Source organism: Lampetra fluviatilis, chromosome 22, assembly GCF_964198595.1.
Source record: "Lampetra fluviatilis chromosome 22, kcLamFluv1.1, whole genome shotgun sequence".
Classification (NCBI taxonomy): Eukaryota; Metazoa; Chordata; class Hyperoartia; order Petromyzontiformes; family Petromyzontidae; genus Lampetra; species Lampetra fluviatilis.
In genome coordinates, this window is record NC_136296.1 from 7127637 (window position 1) to 7140370 (window position 12734).

General features: G+C 47.7%; 1 protein-coding gene across 3 annotated transcripts in view; it reads right to left on the bottom strand.

The window, feature by feature from the left end:
* The window catches only part of LOC144938475 (phosphatidylinositol 3,4,5-trisphosphate-dependent Rac exchanger 2 protein-like), a 210679-nt gene that overhangs the window by 140951 nt on the left and 56994 nt on the right, over window positions 1–12734 (bottom strand). For 2 of the 3 annotated variants that reach the window (XM_078866326.1, XM_078866325.1), the window contains exons 9-12: window positions 10884–11032; window positions 8760–8930; window positions 5192–5336; window positions 3396–3496 (exon numbers count right to left, since the gene is read on the bottom strand). In XM_078866326.1, the coding sequence (XP_078722452.1) occupies window positions 3396–3496; window positions 5192–5336; window positions 8760–8930; window positions 10884–11032 (566 nt within the window). The remainder of the gene's footprint in view (window positions 1–3395; window positions 3497–5191; window positions 5337–8759; window positions 8931–10883; window positions 11033–12734) is intronic. The other variant, XM_078866327.1, reaches the window with a different exon arrangement.

Sequence of the window (12734 nt, forward strand, 5' to 3'; positions counted from 1 at the left end):
ATTATCAAAAGGAAAAAAAAGTTGAAGAAAAATAAAATTCATGTTCACAAGGCTAACAAATAAAATTCAGCATTCACGAGTGAAATCACTTTTCACTTCATCTCTGAAGGCCCTTCCAGCTGACGGAGGCCCCTAAAGCCCACGTGCCTTCATCCGGCACTGGTCATCGGACCCCTTGTTCTGTCATCAACAGTTGCCTCAATTGTGCAACCGGGCGAAAATTGATTCTTTGGCGTGCATGCGTGTACGTGCGTTTTAGTGTCAACCGATGTAAAATCCGGTCCGTTGATGAAAATAAATATCAATTGAATTGAATTGGTTAGATGTGCAAGTGTTTAATCAGGGGACCTGCAATATGAAACTCATTTCAATATGACGCTGAATCAAAGCAACAAAAGAAACTTGGCCAATGCGTTATTAATTCGAGGAGAAGCGTTTGGTGGCTCACAAGCGAAGGCACTAATCACTTAATTACAAACACTGGCCTCGACTAAGACCAAACACGTGGGGGAAAGGCAGACGGATCAACCCTGCGAGCACAAACCGGCCGAATGGAGCGCGTGCAATCGGGCTCACCCTCCGTCCGGGCAAAAGCCGAACGCAGTTGACCAGCGAATTGGACTTGTCTTTAACGTCACCTCTTTCAGCCATCGCACAAAAAATACACGTATTCGTTCACAAAAGCAGCTGTCAAGACGGCTGTGTGTGGTGGGGGAGGGGGTGGCCGCTCTTTCTCTTCCCATTAGCCCCGTGTTCCTCTGTGTCTGGGTTGCTTGGGACGCAAGGGGAGGGTTATTTGCTAGGGGTGGGGTAACTCTCCCCCCCCCACTCCATACCCCTGGCCACCCTTGGCTCCCAGCCCGAAAATTCGTTAGTCACAAAGCTTAATTGCAAACATGTTCTTGTAAGTAATGCAATTACTTCCTGTCAAATTGTGAAGACACCTGACACTGACTGCGTGGTGGTTGATGATTCATAGGGATTTTTTTTGAGTTTGATCGCGTTAATCTATAAATGTGTGTAGTTAAAATCCGCCACCACCCGACACAGCCAACTAGTAAGGGTCGTCACGTAAACAGAACATGCCAATTCGTCACTAGTACAGCACTAGTGTGTAGTGTAGTATATAATGTAGTATATAGTGTAGTGTATAGTGTACTAGTACAGCACACTGGTGTGTTGGAGAGCCACAACATTTACAATCTGAGAACGACGTTTCGCCAGTAATTACAAATAGCTTCATCAATTACTGGCGAAACGTCGTACTCAGATTGTAAATGTCGTGGCTTGGCTCTCCAACACACCGGTGTGCTGTACTAGTGACGAATTGCCACGTTCTGTTTACGTGACAACCCTTACTATTTCTTAATTCTAGATTTGAACCCTTACTAGTTGGCTGTGTCGGGTGGTGACGGGTTTTAACGACTCATTTACATATTTACGCGATCTAACCCAAAAAAAACCTCTTATGGATGATTCTGGTCGCGAAAGCCTACGCTTTAAACTGGTTGATGATCACAAAACTGCCTACCGGAGAGGTAAGAGTATTTGGCTGCGATAAATGTCCACACGATAAGCCACTTCGTTGAGCTATCATGCGCGGCCTGGTCACTTCTGAAAAAAAGAACTGCGTAGCTCAGTGGGGCCTTACCTGGCAAAAAAAATTAAGTTCAAAGTTTAAGAGTTGGAATGGCGAAAAGAAACGCAGCCAAAGTCACCGGCGACGTCATCCTTACATTTTGCAGACTGACGTTCATCCACAGCAGAGCGGGATGGTCGACAAAGAAGTATTTTTAAAGGCTTGGAACTTTAGACTCGGGAGACGTGGGACTCCGTAAAATGTGATTGTACTTGCGGCGGCCACACCGTCGATTTGGAAGCCACGATTGTCAGCGGTGGCAACAGCACGGAAAAACCTTCATCCAGCAGTGGATTGACCACGCCTGATGATGATGAGAACTGAAATCTTCAACTCTTCAATGTGCCATCCACCCCCCCCCCCCACCACCACAGCTCACAGATGTATGGAAACAGCTCAAGGTCTCCTAAGTGCTTTGCGCACAGAGGGCACAGATGTGGATCACACCGACCACTGTTCAATAATAATCAATGCATTCACGCGGTGACGTCACCTGCGGTAATAGGCACGCGCAGCGTGAACGGGCCACGGTGCACCGATGCTGATGCAGAGGGAGATGCCGTCGTGGTGTGAATAGTCAGCAGGGTGGGACTCGCAATCCAGAGGGTTGCCACTTCAATCTCGTGGCAGTGGAGGTGAAACAACGGGTGCACGTTTATTAAATCCCCACCACCCACACGACCCACAGCACCTCCTCCTTATCGCCCCGCCTCTGTCGAAACCAGCGGCGTAACCACGGGTCGCACCGCACAGTCGCTACGAATATCCGCGTGTGGTGGGGTGAGGCGTGGGTGCTCTCGCACCGTCTTCGAAGACATCCGGTGAGCGGCGTGAAAGAGTAGGCCAAATACCCTCCGGAGGGGAAATCTCCAGAGCGGCCTCGAGTGGAGGCCCCGCTGCGAGCGGCGGCACGAGCTGGCAATTGCGGTGCTGCACCTTCGCTCGTCCGTAGGTCTTCAAACACCGGAGACACTCAATGCGTCTCATTGTGTTCACCCCCTCTCCCTCCACGTCACCTGGCATCACTACTGACCACCCAAACCCACACCCCTACCCTCTCCCGCAATATTTGAGAACCTTCTTTCCCTAAACAACAATATTTTTCCTTGAGGCCACCCAGTCAGGCCAAAACGATTTCGAGCGTTTCTCTGTTTTTGTTTCCGAGTGATGGTAAAAGACATCATTTTAAATGAAGCTGTGCTTTTTGTTTGTTTGTTCTAAAGTTCAATGGAACAGCAACTTCAAACAATACCCGTGCAGCGATGAGCATGGCGCATGGCGTACTGGTAACGTGAATTCGTACCACAATGAACTGCGTGTTCGAACACAAGACTCACTGTGTACACCATCTCTGTGGATTATTATTGGCAAAGGAAATAAAACATACTTTTGAGTCCATCGGCTGACTGACTTTACGGAACCAACGTGATCAAGCAGCATTTGTTCAATGGTTTAAAACAAGCAAACTCTGGACCTGTTTGAATCCCCTGGGTTTCAATTTTCTGGGTCTACAGGCTTGCTGGATCTCATAACCAAGCGATATTGAATTAACAGTACTGTTTCTGTTGAAGAGACCCAGAACGGTGTGATTTGAAAACCAATTTCTTTGGGATTGATTTTTTAGTTGAGTTTGTTGTCGTTCCCCACAACGCCTATTAGCACAGTTGGCTATGTACGGTACGAAAGAAGTTCAACATACAATTTTCTTTTTTAAACGTAATGTGGAGATGGAGAATGGAGGTGTGTGGGATCTCACCGTGGTGTATGATGCCATTCTCCAGCAGGGCCTGGCCCAGGTTGACGCCTTCCTCCCGCTTGCTGATCTCTCCCACGTCCTTGAGCCACGATACAAACTCACTGTGTGCAAGAAACGCGCGACAGACAGACAGGTAGATCCCCCCCCAACCACTGCTCATATAGATTTGAAGCTGTCGTGACTGCAAGGATTCATATTCTTGTTTTTTTTTGGTAAAGTCACGTAGGTAAAAAATTGTAATTAATAAAAGTAAAATAAAAATAAAATAAAAATCACGACGTTTCGGAGGCAACACAAGCTTCCGTCTTCAGGTGGAACCGTCACAGCACGATAGCTGTATCAAGTGAGAGAAATTCCAAGAAAACCGTCCTTGTATATATACTGGTTGAGGGTGGGAGGAGCCAAGGTAGGCCCTGAATATTATTTTTGTGAGGTTCGGTGCGGCTGAAGCACGCTGTTTAGAATGTTTATAAATTATAATTTTTTACCTACGTGACTCTACCGAAAAAACCTCCTCATATAGCCTTCAACGGGAATGTTGGGGACAAGTGCCGTTTCACAAGCACTTATTGAGGCAAGCACGGAGCACCAAGGCGTACTGTTGCCAACACTCCTTAAATGGATGATATCATCCAAAATCACCCATAATAAAACCTGTATTCATCTTCTTGGTTCTTTCGGTAAAGTCACGTAGAATGGAAATAATAAAAATAAAACATAATAAAATAATTCTCACGACGTTTTGGCCACAACGCAAGCAGCCATCCTCAGGTGGAGAACAGGTCTGTCGAGAAGACAGAGTCTGAATGACACACCCCAGGCTTGGAGCGTCTATTTAAGCTGGGATGGAGGGGGGAAGGGCTCCTTGACAAAATAATTTGCATATCAAGATAAATTTAGCATATTTATGGGAAATGCAGATATGCGATTAGTACTACTTGTGAAATGCGTAGGAGGTTTGGCGGGGGGGTTTAAAGGCATATTATGCCCGTGCATTATGCAGGATTAGCAGCATCAAAGGGAGGGGTAGGGGTAACATTAATAAAGGGAAGGAATGTATTATGGATGATATTGGTCGCGAAAGCCGACGTGTTAAACTACCCGGAGAACTATATTTCGATTTAAAGCTTTCGTGACTGCAGGGATTCATCTTCTTGGTTCTTTCGGTAAAGTCACGTAGAATAATAAAAATAAAACATGATAAAATAATTCTCACGACGTTTCGGCTACAACGCAAGCAGCCGTCCTCAGGTGAAGGATGAAACACCACCAAGCTTGGAGCGTATATTTAAGCTGGGCAGCTACATACTATTAACATTCCTTCCCTTTGTTAATGATACCCCCTATCCCCTCCCTTTGATGCTGCTAATCCTGCATAATGCACGGGCATAATATGACTTTGAAACCCCCTGCCCACCTCCTACGCATTTCCCATAAATATGCTAAATTCCTATTGATATGCAAATTATTTTGTCAAGGCGCTCTTCTTCCCCCTCCAACCCAGCTTAAATATACGCTCCAAGCCTGGTGGTGTTTCATTCAGACACTGTCTCCCCGACAGACCTGTTCTTCACCTGAGGACGGCTGCTTGCGTTGTGGCCGATACGTCGTGAGAATTATTTTATTATGTTTTATTTTTATTATTTTATTATTTCCATTCTACGTGACTTTACCCGGAGAAGCTCCGCAACCGGGCCGCTCGCGCACAAAAATGGGGACACGATTTGACCCGGGCCACTCGGAGTTCTCACCGAAGGGGTTCAACGCAACGCGAAGCGATGTCACCAGGACCCCACCTGCCGAGGAAGCACTTGGGGACCGTGGCGAATTTCTTCTTGCGGTCGCGCACCAGGCCGGCCTGCATGCTCATCATGTGGTAGAGCTTCTCTCCCTTCTCCGACACCAGCATCCACGTGTCCCTCTCCATGCCCAACCTCATGCCTACAGCGGAGAAGAGCAGGGACAACCGTCGCAAACGTCTCCCTGTCCCCTTCTCTCCTCTCTCCGTCAGCGTCTTAGACAACCGGGATAAATCGTGCCCAGTGACAGAGCCCCCGCACAAGACGAGGTCTACAGGCTGAAGGATTTGGGGAAAATATCTAATTGCGATTTTTCTGACAGATATTGCGATTGCGATTTGATTTGCGAAAAAAAATGTTTAAGTCAAGCTTCAGTTCAATGTTCACTGTGTAATAGATTTAAAACATGTGATGGAGCATTACCACTTGATACCATTAAAATATGAAGTGCTCTATATATTCTAATGCAAGGATGAGAACTTAAAATATATGAATTGCTTCTCACATGTATTTATAAAAAAATAAAATTTTGAAATAGAACAGTCAAACATAGAACAATTGTTAAGTGAAATAAATAAAGTTATAATAATAAAAAATGAAACTATTCCAATAAGAAAAAAAATCGCAGCCTTTGCGATTTGCTAATCGCATTGTTTCAAATTGCGATTTCGATTTGAAATCGATTAATCGTTCAGCCCTAGTCTACAGCAGGCACTGCGGTTGCTCTCGTTCTCCCGGATGCACGTCGGAGCTTTGCTAAACAAACACGTAAGTCAATGGATATCGGCCCGCTTTTCCCCAAACTAAATCGGGTCACGGGGTCAGCTACTCGACTAAGGCCTTCCATCCTGCCTTGTCTTCCACCAGCGGCATCAACTTTGGCTCCCGGATCGCCGGTCTCTACTCGGGCAGGCACACCACACCTTGGCTTTTCAGCACAATCGCGAGTGACCTCTGGGTATAATACAAAGGTGGCAGTACAGCTGCTATTATCCATGACAGAGTGAGGAGTGAACTTCACATATCCTTATTTGTTAGAGGCACCGCCGTGGTGATATGTTAAATACCTCGCCTGGTATACAGGAGGTCGTGGGCTCGATCTAAACCCTGATGCCTGTATAATTGGAGTTTGCATGTTCTCCCCGTGGTCGCGTGGATTTCTCTCCGGGTCCTCCTTTTTTTCCCTCACCATTTAGAAACAGGCGTTTGAAGTATTTAACATTTCCGTATAATAAGACGCTATCATTTGTGGCCAGGTCGCTTCTGAAAAATATCTATATAGCTCAGTGGGCCTTCCCTGGTAAAATAAGAATAAAGTAAAAATTAGCAAACTAACCAATAACCACTGGGAACCATTGAAATGACGTTACTTAGTTTTTTGATGAGTGGATTTTCTTATTTTATTGTCAGCGTCCTGTTAAGGCCAGAAGGTTCGCATGCCGGGGATAGTTTAGCCACCCCCACATCCCCCTGGCCGCCTTTGTCTTCCCAGTGCTAATGTTAACACATTGTTTAAGTTACTAAGTTTGGCTTGAATTGATTGAGGGCAGGCTCTCGCAAGACTGAAATACCAATCGTTGTTTTTGCTACACATGGAAGTCATCGTAATGTTGAATGCTATGGCACTACTCCACTCAAACACACATGCTTAGCAGCACTGACTCATTAAAATGCACACAAGTTCAGCAGTTATACCACTAAGGTCAAAGTATGGCCCATTGTAATTTATCAGAGACATTAAATTGCAAATTTGGTTTTCCAACTCCTCCATTTGCATGAATATTCCATAAAACAGTTGATGTCATAATACACACAGCACTGGTTAGGCTGTTATAAGCAACTGGTAAAAAAAAAAAATGCAATCAACTGCTGCCACATAAAAGTAAGTGAAACAAATTGTGCTACGGATATTCCAGAGTTGATTTTTGAGCACAGCCCAAAACATGATTCTTGTACATTTCAACGCACGCGAGGCAGTTCTTAGTGTGCCACAGAGCTAAATTTACACACCACCCGGGGGATTTCGAGATAATTTACTCAACTAGCCATGACCTAAAAAGCACAACTTTCCCACCATAGGATTTACCCACGTGTACCACCACTGCAGAGGGTGGGATTTGTCTTGCACAGCACGTCGTGCGATAAGAGCTCAGGTCCCCCTTCGACAACCAATCACTGTGGGTGACGTGGGTGTCCAGCCACCCCCAACTGCTTTAGATGTAGCTTAGACATACCCACGGCATGACTGGACAAAAATGATGGTACGCTTGAGTCCCTACGACGTAAATGCTAATTCTGGTGATAAGGTAACCTTTACCACGTAGGCTTTCGCGACCAATATTATTCATAATTCTGGCGAATTGCCCGATGATGCTGGATGCAATTACCAACGAAACGTCGTACTCAAATTGTAGATGTTGTGGTTTCACGCTTCAACACACCGGTGGGCTAAAGCAGTGAACTATTTGTCTTTTGTCAACGTGACACTTTTTTACTGATTGGCCGTGTCGGGTGGTGGAGGGTTACGACACATTTATAAACAACGCGATCTAAACCCAAAAACGTTGATTATGAAGGTAACCTTTAATTACAGTAGCGCAAGAACAGTAGGCTCAGTACAGTCAAACTAAGGTACAGTCGGAGCTCCTCTTATCCATGAGTAAGAGGGGAGTGAACTTCACGCATCCTATCTGTAAACTAATCAATAATCACTGGGAACCATTCGATAGTAAGTAGGGCGTTATTTCACAACTCGATATTTTGCAGAACATTCCTAGGCTGGCTTGGTTTGGGGTGTAGGTTTTATCGACGCAAGGTATTAGACTAGCCCGAGTACAAGGCATGCCTACTCATAACTATCTTAGAATTCCTGTACCCTATGTTCTCGTAAGCTTACGTACCGATTCATGAAAATAAATAAGAATGGTTGGAGGCGGGATTGTATGTGACGTGCCAAATCGTTCTCGGAAGAGCCTTCCGGACTTTTCTGGCTGAAATTAAACAGCCACTGGAACATAATTCTGGAGCTCAACAAAACAATAAAATAAAATAAATTACTTCTAGATTTGAAGCTTTCGTGACTGCAAGAATTCATATTCTTAGGTTTTTTCGGTAAAGTCACGTAGGTAAAAAATCAAAATTAATGAAAGTAAAATCAAAATAAAATTAAAATCACGACGTTTCGGAGGCAACACAAGCCTCCGTCTTCAGGTGGAACCGTCACAGCACGATAGCTGTATCACTTGATACAGCTATTGTGCTGTGTTGCCTCCGAAACGTCGTGATTTTTATTTAATTTTTTATTTTACTTTTATTAATTTTAATTTTTTACCTACGTGACTTTACCAAAATAAATTACCTCTGTGGGTCTCACAGCCTCTTTTTTTGGAGTGGCGGCCTAATTGGGACGTTTGGCGCAAATACCGCAGTTGTTGTTTTTTTGTCTTCTCACGAGCGGGGAAAACTGCAAGTGTTCCGGACCCGGACCGGCTGAAGCTAAGCACCCGGCGCTCCTCGACTTCCAAAGTCGCGTTTGCCGGGGCCCCGTTCCAAACTGCCTCGTTACCGTGGTGACGACGACACTCACTCTTGCGGCACTCGCGCTCCAGCAGTATCGCGTCCAGCCACTCCTGCTTCTCCTCGGGACTCTTGGCCATGCACACGAACCATTTGTTCTTGGCCGTGTTGTGGATCTTCCAGCCGTTGCTCACCGTGTGCCCACTGCTGTGGAAGTCGGCTACGGGTGCCAAGAACAGGCCAGCGCACACACGCGCACACACGCACACACGCGCACACGCGCACACACGCACACACGCGCACACACACACACACGCGCACACACGCACACACACGCACACACGCACGCACACACGCACGCACACACACACGGGTAGCATTTTACCGTACGTTCTGTAATACCGAGCGGCATCTAAGCCCAGATTCAACATCTCACCAAATGGACGAAGCTCCGGCTTGGTGATCTGACGCATTGTCAGCGATGGGGATGGTCGGCAATCGTCACGTTTCTTGCCAAAAATCGAACATCGTCCGGCGTGTGAATTGGGCTCCACGCTGTTAAAAGCTTACATGCACTACGCAACGCTGGTGTGCAATTAGTGGGATGCGATTGCATTGCCCTGCACTGGATTACACAACATTGATCGCGAACCATTGTCCGAGGTGGAACACTAATGCAGCGAAGTGCAAAGGATGGTGTAAGTATGGAAAATTAGAAAAATAATCACACACACGTACATGCACACAAGCATTATCAAGCACCCGCACACATACACAGACGCTTACTGTAAGTAACAATACACATATATACATATAACACACATATCACCACCGATAAAATCATAAATACATAAAAGTGCCTACATGTCACGTAAATGAAGATCGCCAAATGTAGAGGCAGACTCGATTGGGTGCAACGGCATGCAACCGTACTGCAATGGACTGCACGGTGCAATCAAACTATTTTTTTTTCCAGCCTGAGGACGACCGCTTTGTGTTGCGATCGAAACGTCGTGATATATGATTTTTTATATTTAAATTTTAAAAAACAAACATGTAACTTAACAACTGAAAGGAAACTTACAGAGCTACTGCTCCATTGCAGTTTGCTCACACCAAATTTGAATTCCCGTATTTGCAGCTCGCGAGGTTTTGGCGACGTGGGACACAGAGGTGCCACCCACGCTATGAGGAACAATTGACGTTACCCTGGGGGTGTGCACTCCCGCAAGTGCAAATATGCGCAATACTAATGATGCAGTCAGGTTTACGATCAGGCCTTACAAGAGCATTAACGAGAAACGAGGGGGGACAGTTTTTTATCGCTCCCCCGGTTCAGATTGCAATGTGTACTGGTCGGGTTTTTGCGGGATTCTCATTCGGGTGAAGACACGGGGTATAATTGCAGAAGTGCTGAGAACATCAGGCGGCTGACTGGGACTGCCACAAGGAAGAGGAAACGGCTGCATTCACCGCAGCACGGACAGACGCGCACACAACGACACCGTCGTCATCCGTGGCTTTGCAAAACGGACACGGGCACGGGTACAGGCACACGGACGGACAACGCTAATGAACGTGGAGTAGGAAGGACTCGTGGGATGGGTACCAAGCAATGCCAATTTGTAATTCACGGCTCCCAAATGCGCTCGCAGTCGCGAGACGCCGTACGAATCACGTCGTGGCACCAATGGGACAGGGGGACCCCCCGTCGCGCAGATGTCGGAACAATGGGCACGGCCGTGTAGACCCCCCCGAAAGCAACTGGACGGAACGTACGAATGCGAGCACGCTGTGACCGACAGACGGTCCCCCGTCCGTCTGGGGGACTGCGGGCAGTCGAGGTGGCGAGGGAGGGAGAGCACAGAAGGCGAGCCGAGGAAGAGGAGAATTTTCTAAAAAGAGATGGAGATGCCGAATTGAAGGTTCAACAACACAGAACTCTGTAAAAAGAGCGAGGAAACAGATGGGGGGGAAGAATTCGGGAGAAGCAAAACGCCGCCGCACCTCCGCGACAGCGTTTGGCGCTACAAGAACGGCACGAGCGCCACATAATCCTCGCAGCAACTTCGATGTTTGAACACGAATTGCACAATGCTCAGCGTGGTATTTCTGCAGCCAGCGTCGCTGCGACGTCGCGCGATGGAGCCGCCATCCCGCACGCAGGCCGCACCTGTGCCGTCCTCCATGTTCTCCACCTCCATGACCTCGGTGTTGATGCGCCCTCGGAAGACGTACAACGCGTCCGCCCCCGAGTTGCTGATGAGGGACGGGCGGCGAGCCGGAGTGCTGCTCTTGCGACGGCCCTTCCCCGACACCACGCTGCACGCACCGAGACAAAGGCAAAGGTTCACCGAGTAGCCTCGACAGACCATTGGGGCAAGTGCAACTTAGCGAACACCCATGAAGGCCGCCGGTACGGCGCACGAGGGGGTGAGGTGGACAGCAGCAAGCCCGGCCGCCTTTGTCCCCCCCCCCCGCTCCCCAGTGGCGATGTTTACTGCACATCGCACTGGGTACTCATTTGAGGCCGAGTCGACCTAGGGGAAGGCCCAGGACCAGTTCAGATAATCGTCACTGGTGTTGGCCGTGAGCGGGAATCGAACTCGGGTCGCGGGGTTCGTAGGGCAGCGCGCTGACCGCTGCACCACCGCTCCCCACACACGGACACAGACAGACAGACAAACATGGATACAGACATACCGAGCGATAGAGAGACACACGCGCACATAAGACTTAGAAGAAAGACACGGAAACGTGGTGAGACGTGAAGAGACAGACAGACAGACAGAAACAAAGAGAGGCTGACACAAAGGCATAAACGGAGCGCGGCAGAGAGCGACACGGCGAGACTGCGGGACACAATCTGAGCGACAGACACAGCCAGAGGACACAGAGAGGGCTGAGCACACACACGGGGAGACAGACGGAGACGCGCGGAGAGTGAGGCGGACGTGTCGCTCTCCGATTTGGACCTCGCAGCTCCGCCGTAGGCAGCCCATGAAACTGCAGCTCGCTGCCACTGCATGGCCCTGGGATTTATTGCGCAAGACGTCAATCCAGTTGTGGAGTAAGACTGAACCGTTGAACAACGGAGCTCACAGCGAATGAACATCGTGTACTCGTGTATTAACATGGCCCGTAAAAGTTGCGCTTTTTTTAAATTAAACGTGCTTACTTGCTTCATAATAGATTTTTTTTGGGGTGAGGTCACGCAAGAAGTTAAAATGCGTGTCGTACACCCTCCTCTACCCGACACAGCCAATTAATAAAGTCGTCATGTGATGAAGAACCGGGGCCTTACATTTGTTTTGTTACCGCTGCCGTCAATAACTCGCTTACGTGGTGAAACGCAGGCAGCGAAACAGAGAGGCACACAGCCCCACAGAACCGTGGTCAACTTCCAAACACCCGGACCCTCCCTACCACCACCCGCCTTTACTGGGAGCACCCTAAGTACAAGGCGAGACGGGGGGAGGGGGGGGGCTCACACGCACCCATAATGTTTGCACTTTGTGACCACCTCTGGAACGATTTAACGGTGCCGCTGTATAACGCGTAATATTATATGGCATAAAACTTTACAGTGTTTACGTTCGACTTGCCCGGACAAGTCTTTATTTTCTCTCTCTCTCTCTCTCCCAATGTGTGCAAAACAACGCTCGTTACACATTTTAGCCCTTGCCCAAACTCCCGCTAAACCCGCACGTGTTTCCATCAGAGATTTAAAAACAGGAACAGAAAATTGTTGGCACTCATTGGAAGAGCGATTAAAATAAACAATGATTATGTAATTCCTCATTGCTCTGCAACTATATAAAATTGACAAGAAAGGAGTACATACCTGGACTTTTACATCGCTCATCTGTGCTTAAAGTCTGAAACCTCGACCACCTTTAAAGCATGACTGTGTACTAAGACTGTTGGGGCAAGTGCTGTTTGCGAGCACCTATGAAGGCCGGCATGGTACTACACAAGAGGGTTAGGTGGCCGGCACCATGCCCGACCACCTTTGGTTTCCCGA